We start from the raw sequence: 18,461 nt of genomic DNA on the forward strand, positions 1-18,461 counted from the left end.
ATGCTGTTTTTTTTCTTTTTTTATCTCCAGAGATTCGTAAAAGGAGGAAATCATTACGAAGAAAGTTTGACTCCTTCTCAAAAGAAAAGAAAGAGCGAGGTAAGATATGCTTTTGTCATTTTTCAAATAAATCTCATGCAACCTGTGTGTAAATGACTAGAAAGGCAATGGTTTAAACTTTGTAAAGTCTCACAAAAGAAAATTCCAAAGAAAACATGGTTTGTCTTTGTGATAATTTTTTAATGAAAAATTAATTGATCTTCCTCTGAAGTGCCTTGCTATTTTTGCCAAGGTCTACCATCAGCTATGTAGCTATGGCACTGCATTAGCAATTACTCACATTATTAATGGTCACTTCTCAAGATAGACAAAATCAAGCCCCACCCTACATTTTTCTTGTTGAATATCCCATTTTACTTTTAAAGGGGCCATCGGATGCAAAATTCACTTTACAAGTTGTTTGAACATAAATGTGTGTTGGAAGTATGAGTACACATCCATCCTATAATGATAAAAATCCACCCAGTATTTTTTTTTTAATCCCTATTTTAAAATCCCCTTTCTCAAATCAGGCTGTTCTGAGATTCCTGTCAGAATGAAGTAGTTCTGCGCAAGCCCCTCCCACGATAGTTGATTGACACTAGCGTCTTACCTTAGACCTGCCCTGAGTGAGCTGTCATCAGTCCGCCCTTGTGTCGACTCCGGTGCAGGGGAAGACAAGAACGTCTCCGATTAAGCAATTTGAGGTGTTTTGTTGTTGGATGTAATAATGAATATAGCAGTTGTCATTTACTCCCGACATCTGAGCCACTGAAGACGCAGAGGATTAACGTTATTTTCATTTTGAAGGGAATGCGCCGATCCCCAATCTGCCTAAATGCGTCTATATTCGCGCGAATAATTCGTGATCCAGCTTCATCAACAGAAGTGAGTATAAGGTTTTTTATGAATCTTTGCAAATCGCCTTTCCTAATAACGTGCTAGTTAGCCAGTTTCGCGGCTGAAGTTTACAGTCTGCTCGTCACTCCACGGAAGAGAGGGGCGGGGGCAGCAGCGCTCATTAGCATTTAAAGCAACATGGACTAGAATGGCTTGCTGAAAACAGAGCTGATTTTGACAGGGTAAAAAAGGTGTTTTTTACACTATCACTGATAAATTTTAACCAAAGTATGTTATAGACTTTTCATTAAGACCATAAAGAATCATATCAACTTGTGGAAAATGGGCATCCGATGACCCCTTTAAATATGCCACATTATGGAAGTAAAATGGGTTGAGAGCGACGAATCGGATTGTTTTTAAGTGCACTATGTTTGTCAGACATCATTCCTGAGCTCATGCAGTCTTGTAATCTTTGTTTATCAAACAACCAATAAAACATATAGACTTAAATGTCAGGTCTTTAAGTATTTGCCTTTAGATTATTTTATACTACAAACAAATGATAGTGAAACTGCATTTCAAATTTCATCCAAATGCCAACTTATATTTGTCGACTTATATAAATGTCTTAATGACGTCATTGCTAAACCATTACTACCGTACTACAAAACGTCATTCTTTGGTGATGCTGGTGGACAGTAATGGTAGACTATAAATGGCTGTTCCCTCTGTGGATCCTCTGACTCTGGTTGCCAGGACTGTTTGGTTTGTCACAGTTCTTGCAAATCCCACAGGCCTTTAAGACACACAGCTTTAAGACTTTAATATGCAAGACAATGTGTGCATCCCTATGAATGCATATACATTGTTTTCTCTGTATTTTGTATTCATCTTTGTTTTTATCTTTTTGTAGGATCATTTAAAGTGGAATTGAGGCAGTCAGTCGTTTACATTATTTAGTAAACTGATTTCCACTTTGATTAAAAAAATATATAACAAAGAAGATTTAATGTAACAATTTCAAAGAAAAGAGGATATAGCTTTGTTATAGCTTTTAGAGCAAGGGCGCCGTGTCACAGTTCTTGCAAATCCCACAGGCCTTTAAGACACACAGCTTTAAGACTTTAATATGCAAGACAATGTGTGCATCCCTATGAATGCATATACATTGTTTTCTCTGTATTTTGTATTCATCTTTGTTTTATCTTTTTGTAGGATCATTTAAAGTGGAATTGAGGCAGTCAGTCGTTTACATTATTTAGTAAACTGATTTCCACTTTGATTAAAAAAATATATAACAAAGAAGATTTAATGTAACAATTTCAAAGAAAAGAGGATATAGCTTTGTTATAGCTTTTAGAGCAAGGGCGCCACAATCTTGCAGTACCACAGCGTGTGACGTCATGGGGGTTGGTTTGCTCCATTGGCCAGTGAAGTAATATAAGCGTTTCTTATTTTAACACAAATGTACTTGGTTTTCAGTTTCACCATAAATTGGATGAATATCCAACATCAAACTGTCTAAATCACGAAGTTTTGATTGTGGTATCCCAAACATTGTTTATCATAAAGCGAGGTGCAACATGATGTAAACAAACGCTTCATACAATATCATTCATGTCACATCTTATTGTTATGTCAAACCTTTTAGACATATTTGCATTACACTGGCTCGTTCGCCATTAGTGGTATGTAACATATTTTATGTTCACCTTCGAGTGCAAATAAACCTGCTGTCAACAGAATGTTAAAACTAATCACCTATCTGAAGGATCGGGCTAGTGCTACTTCCTCAAGAAAGTTTATCATTCTGACGTGTTTTAAGTCTTGTCAGTTTAAACATTAAAGGGGTCATGCGATGCTATTTTAAAGATCCTTATTTTGTGTATTTGGTGTAACAGAATATGTTGACATGCTTTAATGTTCAAAAAACACATTCTTTTTCAAATACTGTACATTATTGTAGGTCCTCTATGTCCCGCCTCTCTCAAACACGTTGTTTTCAACAAAGCCCTCTCCTTTGACAAGTGCAGTCTGCTCTGATTGGCCAGCTGACCTAGTGCATGGTGATTGGCCGAACACCACAAGCATGCATCGGAAATGTAACGCCCCTTGCCATAATCGCGAGCGTCAGCTTTCAAGGTAAATATCAAGACAGTTAATAATGGCATTAATTTTACCATCAGTTCAAGCCCAAAAGGGCAACAGAGTCGCGTGACAGACACAGTGATGATGCAGTACACAAGCCGCGGTTAAGACAGCTGACGTGCTATGATTTCTGACAGGCAGTTCACTCTCCTGTGATGTGACCCTGTTCCCCTCACACACACACACACACACACACGACGCATTACTCTGCACTGCGCAAAACTCTGCATTTGAACAGTCAATAGCAAATACTTAAACTAATAACAAAACATACTTATAGTCGCTGATTCAGAAGCGCCAGATTGTCATAGCAAAGTCGGAATTGACCCCTTTTTTTTTTTTTTTTTTAAGAAATAGCCTTTGCACAGCCAGCCTTGTACTCTTCTAGGTTCAAAAAACTGTCGTCCATAAAATGCGTTGCACAAATTCGAACATCTGGGTTGTGCTGTTCTGTTGTAAATAAATCTTAACCAATGATTCCTAATTGATCTACTTCCGGAAGGCCAAATAAAGTGCTTTTGCTTTCGCATTGAAACACAGCGTCTCCCTGACATGGCTGCATCAACAGGACTGCTGTTCTTTCTTTGCGTGAACATTTGGGCGACATTATGCTAATATTTCCACATAGGGACGTAGACATGGGGGGCGTGTTAGAACGAGCCATTTTAGGTAGGTGTGGCTGACTCTTAACTTTTATAAAGAATATCTCTTTGGATTTGAGACTTTAGTCTTTGCAACTTTACAGATCTTCTTTATGCACCAAGAGCTTGTAACACTCCAAAGAGAAAGGAAAACTTGAAATCGCATCATATGACCCCTTTAAAGTGTTTTAAGCCATTCAAGCATGAGACAACACGAAAGAGATTTCATGCGGTACTCGCACGCTGTGATAGATCGTTTCTGTGTGCACAGACGTACACAAAAAGCCGCAGCTGGGACAGCATGCGAGTACCAAATTAAGTTCTCACAAAAAATATGTCAGAATGGCTGTTTTGACGAGTTTCCATGTAAACACGTACTGTTTCCGACCCGCTCTTCACCCCAAACCACCAGGGTCAAACCAATCCCGTGACGTCACACACTGTGGTACTGAAAGATTATTCAGTTTACTAAATAATGTAGGCTAAAGAGGCTAAAATAGTGGCTACTGACTCACATACTGATACCATCTAAAAGATTATAAACCATTCCTTCATATTGTATAATGTGTAAACAGTAAAACCAGTTTTTGTGAGGATGCAGTTGTATTGATTTAATTGTATTTTAGAGTTTTATTTACACTAGATTTTTTGATGTAACTACACAGTTCAAAAGTTTAGGGTTTGTAAAATGTATTGTTTTTGAAAGTCTCTTATGCTCACCAAGGCTGCATTTATTTGAACAAAAATACATTATATTATATTGTGAAAGATTAGTACAATTTAAAATAACTGAAATGTTTTCTCTTTAAATATATTTTAAAATGTAATTTATTCCTGTGACGGCAAAGCTGAATGTTCAGCATCAATTTCGCCAGTCTCTACGATCCTACAGAAATCATTCTAATATGCTGATTTGGTGCTAAAGAAACATTTCTTATTATTATAAATGTTGAAAACAATGTTTAATCTTTTTGTGGAAACCATGATGCATTTTTCAGGATTCTTTGATGCATAGAAATTTAAAAAATACTTTACTGTCACTTTTGATCAATTTAATGCATCCTTACTGAATAAAAGTAGCAATTAAAAAAAAATCACAATAATATTGGGTGACACTTTATTTTGATGGTCCCTCTTGAGCATTCTGTTGACAATAAGTAACTTTGCACCTATAACTGTCATTAGATTATTAGTAGACTGTCAGCTTAATATCTGCTAACTCTTTTTTTTTTGTGATGGTTTCCCAACAGACATTCTACTGACTGCATGTAACTTTGCAAGTACATGTCAGCTAGCAAGTCTACTAATATGCTACTAACATTCAAATGAGAGTTAGTAGATATGTAAAGATATGTAAAGAGCTCAGACTGATCTCAGAGCGGCTCCGAAGTTGCCGGAGCTAAAGCAGCACTTATTCCTGAGTCTGTCGGATTTGTTTGGCCATGTTCCTGGAGTTCAGCCAAACGCCTGCCACCTGCAACCACAGTCTGGCACTTGTTTCCAGCATGTGCGTCAGCTCAAGGTGGCGGGTGGGGAGGGCTGAATGAAGGATGGTGATAGGGTAGAGGGAGGAATTTATTTAAAGAGGACTCAATCCCCATTCAGCTTATCAAGGACTAGCAACTAGTGGACCAAACTAACCTGACCTGCCACTAGACCTTTAAGCCCTGGGGCAGAGATAGGAGAAAAGGGATTGTGAGGATAGGAGGGAGGAGAGAGGAAGACAAGACTGCTTTGCTTTTGTGTCGCTTTGACAGCCAAAACAGATTAGATGTAACCTCAGTGTAGTCCTGTTAGGGTGTTAAAGATGCTATTTAAAAGAGTGTGCTTTACCTATGCATCATGTCTTTGTACCTCCCCATCTACAAAATAAATAGTAGTTCAATTACATTTAGGCTGCTTTAGTAGAATATGATAAATAAAGCTTTCTTTGAGGTAAAATGTGTAAGATCCAGCAGAAACGGGTTTTTAAAAGGTGCTATTACATCTCATGTTTTAATTAGTTCTGAAATCATTTAATTAAATAACTATCAAACTATAGATATACAAGAGAGGCAAACTTGTACCAGTTGTTTATATATTTTTGTTTCTTTATTTTTCATTTATTTATGTTTTGTTTTATGTATGTGCATGTATGTATTTATTTACATTTCCAAGTATGGTTAAGAAGTATGTTGATGTGCCATATGTTGAATAGAGCTTTCTAGATTTAATCCGTGGGCAGATAAAGATGTTTTCCTTCTTAGCACAAGAAAAGCAAACAGCAGCTACACATGAGATCACTTACTGAACAGCTGATACTGATCATATTCAAACTGAAGATATGTCTGAAACATTATAGTCTTTATATGATACTTTCAAGTCATGTAAAAATCTACATAATGTCATTTGTGGCCCATAGACCTTAAAAGTGCAGTATCATTCATAGTCCAAACAAAAAAAAAAATCAAGCCACTAGAGACAATCAAATATTAACTTTAAAGGACAGTTCATGCAAAAATGAAAATTCTGTCATCATTTACTCACCTGTATGACTCTTCTGTGGAGCATAAAAGAAGATATTTTCTCCATACAATGGAAGTCAATTGGCATCAAAGCATTCTTCAAAATATCTTCCTTTGTGTTCCACAGTAGAAAAAGTCATAGTGGTTTGGAACAACATGAGGGTGAGTAAATGATGACAGAATTTTCATTTTTGCATGAATTATCTTTAATATTTGATTGTCTCTAAGTCTCTTCATATTACAGGTGAATAGGGTAAAAAAAAATTAGATATCACTATGCTTTCCCAGCTGATTAGTCACAGTACATTTAGACAATTACAAATTTCATAATAAAAACGGGAAGTTTAGTGTATGTACAGTAAGTGTTACAGAAATGGAGATGCAGGATAAAAAAAAACTCATTTTGAGAAAACTGCTTTTAAAGATATGTATTGTAATTGAAATCTACAGACGCAAATAGATAAAGTGTAATAAAGTAAACAGTTAAATGTGTGTTTTGGATGTTTCCTTTCCACTAGTCTGAAAGAAGACAAGTTATGGATGCAAAATCTCAAAATTGACCTGAGAAAAAATAGGCTAGGATCAAATATAATAATATAGAATATATATAATATAAAATAAAAACTATAGGATAGGAATTGATAATGAGTTAGAGGTTTTTGTGATGACATTCGATATGTGCGGAATCATTGTTTACTGAAATAAAGAAAGAGTTTGACATGTTTCACACACTCCCTTCCTGAAATGTAGTGTAAAACTAGTCCAAAACTCAAAAATTTTGACACATGCTTTATGTTACATCTAAGCAAATAAGCTTTGGAAACTATAGACACTAAATATCAAAATCTATCCATGTAATTCAAATTAATTAAATAGTCCATAAGCCTACTGTTAAGGTCATCTGTCTGTTAACTGTTTGGATTCTTCCACAGAGTCTGCGGCCAAAGCATTCGGTATCCCGCTTTCCCAGGTAATTGCAAACGACCGGGCATACAAGCAACGGCAGGATGCCCTGAAAGAGAGCCGACGGGACTGTCTGGACCTGGAGGCCAGTGTTCTTCACTTCCGTGCCGAGAAATGGCAGCACAATGGAAACCAGCCGCTGGGCAATACAGCCTTATCATCACCTGATGCTGCCTCCTCACCAGCACTGGAGGCCCACAGCAAACCTCCCTCATCAGCGTTCATGGACAACACCTCACGCACACACAGACGGGTAAGTGCATATTATCTTTAAAACCTCACCAACATCCTCATCAAAAATCTTCTAAAAAAGCTGTGGTATGTATGATTTTGGTCTTTAGATCTAGTAATCAGGAGCTGATTATTAAAACACAGAACCCAGGTCATGTTGAACATCTAACCTGAAAAACATCTGCAATTCATTATTACACATAACATCAAATGCATAACTTTAGGCCTGATAGCTATACATGACAACACATTTACGTGTCCTATTGCTTTGAGAGATTGTTGCTGACATCTCATACGTGAGCAAATAAAAGAAGAGGACACTATCTACGCAAATATAAATCAGAGCCAATAAAAACTCCTTGCTATCACTAACCTGGCATCATTTCATTCAAAGAATTCCCCATGCAAGTGCTGATATGGTACATCTCACAGATAAAAAAAAAAAAAATGCTCTCATGGACACTGTCAATAATAAACTTGATTTAAAAAAAAAGCTTTATGGAGTCATATTTTGAGATACTGTAAAACAGATGTATATGCTCTAAGAAGTTATAAAGGTAATAAAGTTAATTTCAAGAATTTCAATTAAAATTAAAATTAAATATAGAATTCTAATGAATTGTAATTAAAATTTAAATATTAATAGTAAAAATGTCTGTTTTATTATATCATTTTCTGATCATAGCACATGATCATTCAAAGCTAAAAGGTGTTAAAAACTATTTTATTCACTGTCATTGAACTAAATTGGATCAACACTGAATTAAATGTGACCCTGGAGCACAAAACCAGTCTTAAGTCGCTGGGGTATATTTGTAGCAACAGCCAAAAATACATTGTATGGGTCAAAATTATTGATTTTTCTTTTATGCCAAAAATCATTAGGATATCAAGTTAAGATCATGTTCCATGAAGATATTTTGTAAATTTCCTACTGTAAATACATTAAAACTTAATTTTTTATTAGTAATATGCATTGCTAAGAACTTCATTTGGACAACTTTAAAGGCGATTTTCTCAGTATTTTTTATTTTTTTGCACCCTCAGATTCCAGATTTTCAAATAGTTGTATCTCTGCCAAATATTGTCCTATCATAACAAACATCAAAGGAAAGCTTATTTATTCAGCTTTCAGATTATGTATAAATCTCAATTTCGAAAAAATTGACACTTAAGACTGGTTTTGTGGTCCAGGGTCACAAATTAAGCTGAATTATGGCACTGTTGTCTTCTAGAGCTAATTTATAGCTGAACCTGAAGTTGTTTAATACTTGAACTTTTCAACTGGTATTTTCCAGTTTATTACTGTACAGCTGCTTTGAAACAATCTGTATTGTATAAAGCACTATATCAAATGTGACTTGACATAAATGTATGCTATGACCACTTAAATAAATAAATAAAACCATGTTAATTTGATCAAGGTACAAGAACAGATATCAGAGTCAAGTGTAGATTATACAGTGGGGCAAAAAAGTATTTAGTCAGCCACCAATTGTGCAAGTTACCTTGAACAGTACAGTATTCTTCATCACATTAATAATGGCTAAGATGTTTGTTATTACTGAGTCAGACAGCAGTGGCAGCAGGCAGCGTGGTTCAGGTTATTGTTTGATTTCCATACCTCTCTCAGTATGACTGGAGACAACATTTCTATGGGTGGCTACATATCAGCAGGAGCGAATGAGATTTATGTCTGTGTCTTTGCCAAATCAAACTCTCCATTCTCTCCGCCCAAACATGGAGAGAGAAAGAGAACAGATTACTGGGTTATTCAGTCATTGTGTTGACATCTGAAAAGCTTTCATGGAAATCTGTTCACATTTCTTTTGTATACATAGCATAAATAGATTTATTGTGTTGAGATTTTTTTTCTTTCTTTGAGCTCTTTTCTGACCAGTGTGAAAGCGTTTCAGGTGTTTATCTATTTTAATAATTAATTAATTGGAACAAGCTTTCACAGAAATTGATGTCATTTTGACCTTTATTTTTAAGCCTTACGTACAGCACATACCTTCATTCATCTGTGACCATCTTTTCATCATAAACTATCTTTTATTTCCTCTCTGTCAGGGAGGAATGTCTGTAGACTCCATCTCTGATATGGTTGAGAGTCAGTCTAGACTACTTGAAGCTCTGCAGCTCTCTCACCCTAATGAGCTGGAGTTGAAAAAGGCTGCTGGTCGCACACAGGCCAAACTCAGTCTCAATCCCATCTACAGACAAGTTCCCCGTGTGGTAGAGCGCTGCTGTAAACACATTGAGACCCACGGTAAGCTGCAAACAGCATTACAGCACATGTCCAGTGATTTATGTGAAAACTGGAAGGACAGGAAGTTGAACTGAAATTTGAAATGGATTGGCAGGCAAAGAACTGCAATTGAAAGAAGTTTGAAACAGAAGGGAAATGTCATTATTCCAAGGCAACTTCATTCATTTCTGATTCATTTCTTTCACCTTGGTCTATAAAATGAAAATGAATGCATTAAATATAATAAAATATACAAATTAAACTCAAAATTATATATGTGGCATTACACTACATACTATTAAACTAGAATGAAGTTAGAAATATATATTTGTATATATAATATATATTCTATACAGGATTACCAATGGCTTAATTCTAGTTTAATTGTAATTCTGCCTCTGGGTTGGCTGCTGTGATTCAAATTTAAATTCAAGAGTTTAAAAGGCATTCTCAATTTAGTTCTGCGTGGTGCACAACCCTGGTTTGAAGACCATAACGTTCATCAAAGTCATATGTTTATGAACTGTATGAGTGTAACAATGTCATGTACATAATACATAATACCCAAATACTTTTTGCGAATTTTGTTCTTTCCCTGTAATATCAGTAAACTAATTTGAATACATCCTCAGGCTAACATCACATAACACCCGGGTTCAGGTTGCAAACAGAAGGTCACCCAAATGAGACACCACTCAAAAAACACTCAAATAGATACGAAATCAGGACAATGAAATATGAACCCAGCAGTTGTTTACTATCTCTCTGTCTGTCTCTCTCTCTCTCTAGGGTTAAAAACTTTGGGGATTTTCCGCGTAGGCAGCTCCAAAAAAAGAGTCCGTCAAGTAAGTTTGTCAGTGCCAGCTGCTCTCTAGAGCCAGTTTACGCCACTGCATGTACACATCTTTTCTCTTTAACGTGTGGCATGCGCCCCCTGTCTTTCACATTGATTCTAGAACCACACTGCTGACAGTATAACATCTCCAGTACAGTGAATGTTTTAGATACTGATCATAGCGCGTACAGTGTCTTGTTTTCATAGCTGACTTCAGATTGACTGTGATTTGTATGTGTATATTATACTGTGTTTGTACAGGCACAGGATACATGAGATATTTGAGTCTTGTGTACAGTGCCAGTTTGTTTGATGATGTTTCATCCTGCTGTGTCCTTGTGTGTTTTCAGCTGCGTGAGGACTTTGACATGGGGATAGATGTCTTGTTAGATGAAGAGCACAGCGTTCATGACGTGGCTGCATTACTGAAGGAGTTTCTGAGGGACATGCCTGACCCCCTGTTACCACGAGAACTCTACCGGGCCTTCCTGCACACTAACCGTACGAGCTTACAATCATTATTACACAGTGACCTTATTACACAGGGATCAGGATACTCAATTAAACGGTGTAATATCCAACACGCTTCTCATTATTGTATCAGCTGTTATCAAATACAGTATGCTTACCTTACAAGATGTTTTGTGTTTGTCTGACAGAGTTGAGGGGGGCAGATCAGTTGACATACCTGCAGCAGTTGTTGTACCTGTTGCCGCCCTGTAATTGTGACACCCTGCTGAGGCTCTTGACGCTTCTTCATACAGTACAGGAGAATGCAAACAGCTCTACTGGGCCCAACCAGCAGGAGGTATGGTCTGGGTTCGCATCCTAATTGTCATTTATGGTACAGATGGTTTTGCCTTGGCAAATTTAGTCCCCTCCAAATGACTGGGATGTTTATCTCATACAGATGAGTGGTTGAGCAAGAGTTATCCTTATGTGTTATAATGAGTGGTGATATCAGAGCTAAATATTATTTTTTACTTTTTTTTTTTTTATTAAAGTATGTTCATTTTTTTCTGCATGTTGTAATCAGTGAATTCCAATGGTCTCTTTTGCACACAGCTCTCTGAAAACAAACTGACCAGGTTCCCAATTAAATTACAAATGATAATATATATATACTTACTGTGTATGCTTATTGTTCTAAATGCTTTGTTGTGTCAGCATGTTTTGCATGCAAGGAATCTTTGTGTGAAAAAACAAAACAAAACAAAGATTTTCCAGAAAAACCTAGCAAACACCATAGATGTTTGAACAAACATATTCTGCAGTAGTTTACAGATTTGCACTAGGTTTTTGCCTATTTGTGACAGCAAAATCTTTGGCAGGGCATTGATAAACTGGACACTGCCCTTAAAAGTTTGGTTTATTCAACTTATATCTTTGAGGTGGAAGTTGGATCTCAAGCAAATGCACCACTGCTCTTTATATGCATCTACTGACTTATACAAAAAAAGAAAAGAAAAAATAAAACAGGAAAAAAAGGCCTAGGCCCTTGTGTAAACCAACAAGCCATTGTCGTGTACCTGACAGTGCTAGATTTAATAATGGCAATACTAAGCAAAATATATGACAGCCCCACGACAAAAGACTGTCAATCAATTGTTTAAAATCAAATCAGAATTCTGACCTGTTGTTTAAATTGGTGTTGTGATTAGATCTCAGGTAATAAGATGACGGCAGCAAACCTGGCAGTGATCTTTGGGCCCAATCTCCTGCAGAAAGAGAGAGGATCAGAGAGAGAGCTCAGTCCTCAAGCTCTGGGCATAGAAGACAGCACTGTCATCATCTCCGTCACCCTGATGCTCATCCAGAACCACCAACATCTCTTTGCGGTGAGAGCTGCGGAATGATAGACACTAGAGAGTGTATACTATTAAATGAATAGATCATTTAAAAATGAAAATATGAAAAATCATATTCCAAACACTTCAGACTTTTTCTTCTATGGAGCACAAAAGGAGAAATGTTGAATCTTCTTTCCCTGCTATTTTCCATGCAATGGAGACTGAAGCTTTTACATTTCAAAAGGCCACCAGCACAATTTCTTCTTTTGTGTTCCATGGAGGAAAGTCATGTGTAAATGGTGAAATAATTTTCATTTTTGGGTGAACTATATATTATTTGGGGGGTGGGTAAAATTTTAGGCCTGCATATGATACATATATTATAACTTTGTATGCACTGAGATTCTTATTATTAAGTATTCGTATACTAATAGCATGAGCATTAGTTGAGTGAGTGTTTTTGTTTAATATGCAGGTGTCTGCTGAGCTGCAGCAGGAGGTGCTCATGAGCCTCATTCAGACGGACCCTGATGTCATCGACTATCTGCTGCGCAGGAAACTCAGGTCAGCTTTTAATTGAAAAGTGTGACACTCAGGATCCAGGGATTAAAAAACCCATTCATTTTTCCAAAGGTGTTTTTTTTTCTTTAATGGTAACTTTTAAAGGGGTCATTTGATGCGATTTAAATTTTTCCTTTCTCTTTGGAGTGTTACAAGCTCTTGGTGCATAAAGAAGATCTGTAAAGTTGCAAAGACTAAAGTCTCAAATCCAAAGAGATATTCTTTATAAAAGTTAAGAGTCAGCCACGCCTACCTAAAACGCCTCGTTCTAACACGCCCCCACGTATCTACGTCGCTATGTGGGAAGATTTGCATAACGCCGCCCAAAGGTTCACGCAAAGAAAGAAAGCGTAACTTTTATTCTCGCTGCAGTTTTGTTGTTGCCGCCGCCATGTCATGCTTCGTTGTGACAGCGAAATTACTTTGTTTGGCCTTCCAAAAGAGGACGATATCTGCTTCGTCATGCTTGGAGCTGATCTGTGGTCTCACGCTTGAGGTATTCGGCCAATCACAATGCACTGGATAGCTGGCCAATCACAGCACACCTCACTTTTTTAGACCGATGAGCTTTGTAAAAATCGACTCGTTTCAAAAAGGCGGGGCATAGAGGAGAAACAATAATGTACAGTATGTGGAAAATAATGTGTTTTTTTAACCTTAAACGACATAAACACATTTCATTGCACCAAATACACAAAATAATGTTCTTTTTAGGAGCATCATATGACCCCTTTAAAGAAGGACAAGCTTGTTACGTAATTGACATCGGTGCACATTATTTTTGTTTATTTCTGGTGGAAAAAACATATTACCCATGATTCTTCAAATCTTCATCAGTTGGACGAGCAAATCACTTCAAAAGAGCTTCTTAGCACCTACCCACTCCCATGAAGCACTGCACAATTACTTATTAAGTTGTTGAATACTGTTTCCGGGTCCAAGCCTCCACTATCTCAACAGAATACTATCTCAACATCCTTTTATGTGCACAGTTCATTTATAGCACAGCTTTAAACTAAGACAAAGGTTGGGATCCTGATTTTGAGGCAGTGTCATAGCAGACCATGAGCATATATTATCACTGTTGTTTCTTTTGAGATCTGATATATATATATATAAATCAGTCAAGACGGCTGAAAAAGTGGGCAGGCACAGCTGCACTCCATAATGCAGTTTAATCTGAAGAATTTTAGATACAATTGCATTCTTTATCTTTCTCTATTCCAAGGACAGACCCCTGAAACCCAGACACTTTAAAAAGGGTAATGTTTACATGGTTAATGGGTTAGTTACCCTAAATGAAAGGCTGCCATTTTAACCTCATGTTTAATGTGCCTGATTACAGAGGTGACACCACAATAATTGCTACTGTCCAAACACTAATATACCCATCTCTGCATTGTGACAGCAGTAGTAGTAGCCTGAAGATGGAGACGGACTCTGGTGGAAGGAGGGACACACAGGCATCTCTGGACTCTGTGGGTCAGTCCAGTGACGACCTTTCATCCCTGGAGCCACTGTGTCCTCTTTACCCAGAGACATCTGCGATTGGAAGTCTGAGCGGTGAGGTCTTCCTCAATGTGCTTCATCTTAACACCAGCAGGAAACGTGAGTAGTACAATGTTCTTCACAATGACACAGTAGTTAGACTAGTAATAATATCTACTACCTCCTTAAAAGATAAAAAAGTTATAAATGTTATGTAATTTTGAAATTACAATCTCCTCTACAATTCAAAAGTTTGAGGTCGATAGGTTTTATGCTTTTATGCTCACTGAGGCTGCATTTCTTTGATGGAAAATACTGCAATAACAGTGATACTGTGAAATATTACAATTTAAATGAGCTGTTTTTATTTTAATATATTTAACATGTAATTTATTCCTGTGAATTTTCAGCATCCATCCAGTTTTCAGTGTCACGTGATCCTTCAGAAATCATTCTTACATGCTGATTTTAACATTGCCGATGTTGAAAAACAGCTGTGTTGCTTAATATTTTAAGGAACTTTTTTTTCAGGATTCTTTGAATAGAAAGTTAAAAAGAACACCATTTCTTTGAAATAGAAATATTTTGTAACATTATAAATGTCTTTACTGACACTTTTAATTATCAATTTATTGCATACTAATAAAAGTATTAATTTCTTAAAATCTTACAAAAATTTTGAACGGTAGTGTAATTTTCTATGTGTAAATAAGCAAAACCTTATTATATGTATATTCTGTATGTGTGTGTGTGTGTGGTTGTCTACAAAAGGTTCCACTGAGGCCCCACCCAAGTCCATTGGTAAAATGAGGCAGTTTCATTCCCACCACAACCTGTTGAGTCTGTCCCAGTCCTCCTCTAATGCCCAGGGTGAAGAGAGAGAGCTCCAGGAGCAAAGGCAAGGCAGTTCAAGGCACACATGCTCAGAGGAGCGCCTTCATTTCAGTCTGGGACGGCAGGACAGCGGTTCTCAACCACAAAGTCCGAGAGAGAAAGGCATCTGGGTACGACAGAACTCCAACGCCTCATCCACGACGTCAGATGACAGCAAACCACCAAGCAACTTCTGGGACTTTTTCACTGGCAAGGTGTCAGGCTCAGAGACTATAGTTTGACCCCTAAGTGAACAGATGTAATGTGGGGGTTGAGTGTGGACCCGTTAAAGTATAGAGAGAGATCTGCCAGTAGATACACACACAGAAATAATGTATCTGTAGACGCTATACTGTTTATATAATATAATCCTAAATAATCCTACTCCTCTAGAACAAGACGGGTTTACAGAATACATTAGATTGTCAAAAGAATCATTATAAACCTGTCAGAATAGTGTATTTAATCAAGAAACAGTCCTCTGACTATGGAATGTAAATATAGCACAGGCTGTTATAAACCTCTCTATAAAGAAAGCAGCTTTTATATTCATCAATCCTCAACATGCACTCAGTGGGCACTGAAAATGTCAAAATAGTCTACATTGCAAAGGCTGAAATCTCTTATTATATTTGTTTACATTAAAGGGGTCATATGATGCTGCTAAAAAGAACATTATTTTGTGTATTTGGTGTAATGAAATGTGTTTATGCGGTTTAAAGTTAAAAAAACACATTATTTTCCACATACTGTGCATTATTGTTTCTCCTCTATGCCCCGCCTTTTTGAAACGCGTCGATTTTTACAAAGCTCATCGGGCTGAAAAAGCGAGGTGTGCTGTGATTGGCCAGCTATCCAGTGCGTTGTGATTGGCCGAATACCTCAAGCGTGTGACGGAAATGTTACGCCCCTCACATACTGTTGATGCTGTGTCCTGGCCAGAGCGACAAGACAAAAACATTAAAACCCATTACAAACGAGGCATTTGTTAGCATCCAGTGGGGACATAATTACTGATTATAATGACTTGTACTGTCTTTTTACGCGTTGCGTTGCAATGCATCGCGCCGCGTAAACATAAAACTCTGTCTGCATTTGTGATCGGAGAAATGACAAACAACAAGTGCTACTCTACTGCCCAAAACTTGCGTTTGAATCATCAGTGACAAATCCTTTAAATGAAAACGTACTTACATGAGTCAGAACTGCCGGCATTTTAGTCAAGAACGGCGCGCCCGGCGGATCCGACAAATGAGCGGCAACCACATGTGACGGACTGGACTCCGCTTTGTCCACGGTGAAAGTTGATGTATTCCCTCAGCGACCAGCACAGATCAGCTCTAGGCATGACGAAGCGGATATCGTCCTCTTTTGGAAGACCGAACAAAGTAGTTTCGCTTTCACAACGAAGCACACAGCGCCTTCATGACATGGCTGCAGCGTCAACAATACTACAGTGAGAATAAAAGTTACACCTTCTTTCGTTGCGTGAACATTTGGGCGGCGTTATGCAAATCTTCCCACATAGTGAGGTAGACATGTGGGGGCGTATTTGAACGAGCCATTTTAGGTAGGTGTGGCTGACTCTGAACTTTTATAAAGAATATCTCTTTGGATTTGAGACTTTAGTCTTTGCAACTTTACAGATCTTCTTTATGCACCAAGAGCTTGTAACACTCCAAAGAGAAAGGAAAAATTGAAATCACATCATATGACCCCTTTAACATTGACGCTTTCTGATGTTCCCCTTCTGGCTATTAGTTTTATAATTTTTCTGATGTATTGGCAGCTGATTGAGGCTTGGTCTTTACCATTACAGACACTTTTACATATAGTAATATCTTTTTTTAAATAAAGTGTATATAGTACATTTTGGTAGCTCTGAGTTCTTTTTATCTGAACTAAATGAATTTGTACCGTTAAATGTTGTACATGTTGCTTTTCAGATACCTGTTGTCAGAAGAAGCCCTTCACTGCTAAACGTCTTCAACGACCATTCACAGTCTGAGAAAAATCTGATGAAATGGAAGATGTTTTTGGAAGAATAAGACATTTTTTGAAACCTTTTAACCATTTGGAGAACATGCTCTGAACGCATGGCATCACTGAACCACAAGGGGGTGATATTTACATAAAACTTGCATATGAATAGATCCTGTATAAATAGGCCAATTTGAAATTACCTGGATTCTGTTGGGTTGGATCAAAAGCAGGGTTTCCTCCAATAAGAATAAAACTGTTCAGCGTGAGCACTGCCATTTCTAGAAGCAGTCTAATAGCCTACAAACTAACAACAACAACAAAAAAACCTCACTCTAATCCCAAATCAACCTACCCAGCTCCATTGCAAGACTGATCAAGAACTCAAGTTCATTTAGATGAAAGGACAAAATATCTTTAGACTGAGTTGGAGCCAGGCCTTCTTTGTGCACAACCTGAAGCTGAAACTCTTGCTGCGGGTTTCCCCTCGGGTTAATGGTTTGGCATATTACGTAAATTATCTTTGACTGAAATATGTTTTATTCTACAGTGAAAAAACTGCAGATGTTAACTTTTGTGAAGGAAGGTCACTGGTAGGGTGCCTTTGAACAGTGTTTATGGTCACTTGCATAACTGACTGCAAAGATATGGGATTTAGATATGGGAATTGCATATTTTGAGTTTTAATATTTGGGATATGGTCACTGGGCAATTTGTGCGCTATTTTTGATTGGCTATTGGGCTATTTCGTTACGCATACCTGGCAACCCTGACACTAAGCAACTAGAGTAACTACCGAGGCGCCAGCCAATGAGCGTGAGGATTTTCTCAGTCTTTTCAAAATAATACTTTCTTTAGGCTATTGAAAACTGAGGGTGCTCGCTGCAGAGCCAAATGGGAGTCAAGTCAAGTCAAGTCAAGTCACCTTTATTTATATAGCGCTTTTAACAATACAGATTGTCAAAGCAACTGAACAGCATTAATTAGGAAAATAGTGTGTCAATAATGCAAAATGACAATAGTAAACACTCATTTTTCAGTTAAAGGCAGTTCATCATTGAATTCAGTGATGTCATCATCCAGCTCAGTTCAGATTAAATAGTATCTGTGCAATCATGTCAACGATAACGCTGGAAATGAAGTGTCCCCAACTAAGCAAGCCAGAGGCGACAGCGGCAAGGAACCAAAACTCCATCAGTGACAGAATGGAGAAAAAACCTTGGGAGAAACCAGGCTCAGTCGGGGGGCCAGTTCTCCTCTGACCAGACGAACCAGCAGTTCAATTTCAGGCTGCAGCAAAGTCACATTGTGCAG

General features: G+C 37.5%; 1 protein-coding gene across 5 annotated transcripts in view; it reads left to right on the forward strand.

Moving 5' to 3' along the window:
- Nucleotides 1-17,602, forward strand: part of LOC107557512 (rho GTPase-activating protein 6-like) — a 38,906-nt gene extending 21,304 nt beyond the window's left edge. For 4 of the 5 annotated variants that reach the window (XM_016240950.1, XM_016240954.1, XM_016240952.1 and 1 more), the window contains exons 3-13: nucleotides 31-99; nucleotides 7,108-7,391; nucleotides 9,443-9,641; nucleotides 10,410-10,465; nucleotides 10,806-10,956; nucleotides 11,115-11,263; nucleotides 12,117-12,293; nucleotides 12,721-12,809; nucleotides 14,215-14,414; nucleotides 15,066-15,382; nucleotides 17,114-17,602. In XM_016240950.1, coding sequence (XP_016096436.1) covers nucleotides 31-99; nucleotides 7,108-7,391; nucleotides 9,443-9,641; nucleotides 10,410-10,465; nucleotides 10,806-10,956; nucleotides 11,115-11,263; nucleotides 12,117-12,293; nucleotides 12,721-12,809; nucleotides 14,215-14,414; nucleotides 15,066-15,382; nucleotides 17,114-17,215 — 1,793 coding nt within the window. In that variant the 3' untranslated portion in view covers nucleotides 17,216-17,602. The remainder of the gene's footprint in view (nucleotides 1-30; nucleotides 100-7,107; nucleotides 7,392-9,442; nucleotides 9,642-10,409; nucleotides 10,466-10,805; nucleotides 10,957-11,114; nucleotides 11,264-12,116; nucleotides 12,294-12,720; nucleotides 12,810-14,214; nucleotides 14,415-15,065; nucleotides 15,383-17,113) is intronic. The other variant, XM_016240951.1, reaches the window with a different exon arrangement.
- The last annotated feature ends 859 nt before the right edge of the window (nucleotides 17,603-18,461 follow it).

This window comes from Sinocyclocheilus grahami, unplaced genomic scaffold (assembly GCF_001515645.1).
Source record: "Sinocyclocheilus grahami isolate Dianchi unplaced genomic scaffold, SAMN03320097.WGS_v1.1 scaffold605.1, whole genome shotgun sequence".
Classification (NCBI taxonomy): Eukaryota; Metazoa; Chordata; class Actinopteri; order Cypriniformes; family Cyprinidae; genus Sinocyclocheilus; species Sinocyclocheilus grahami.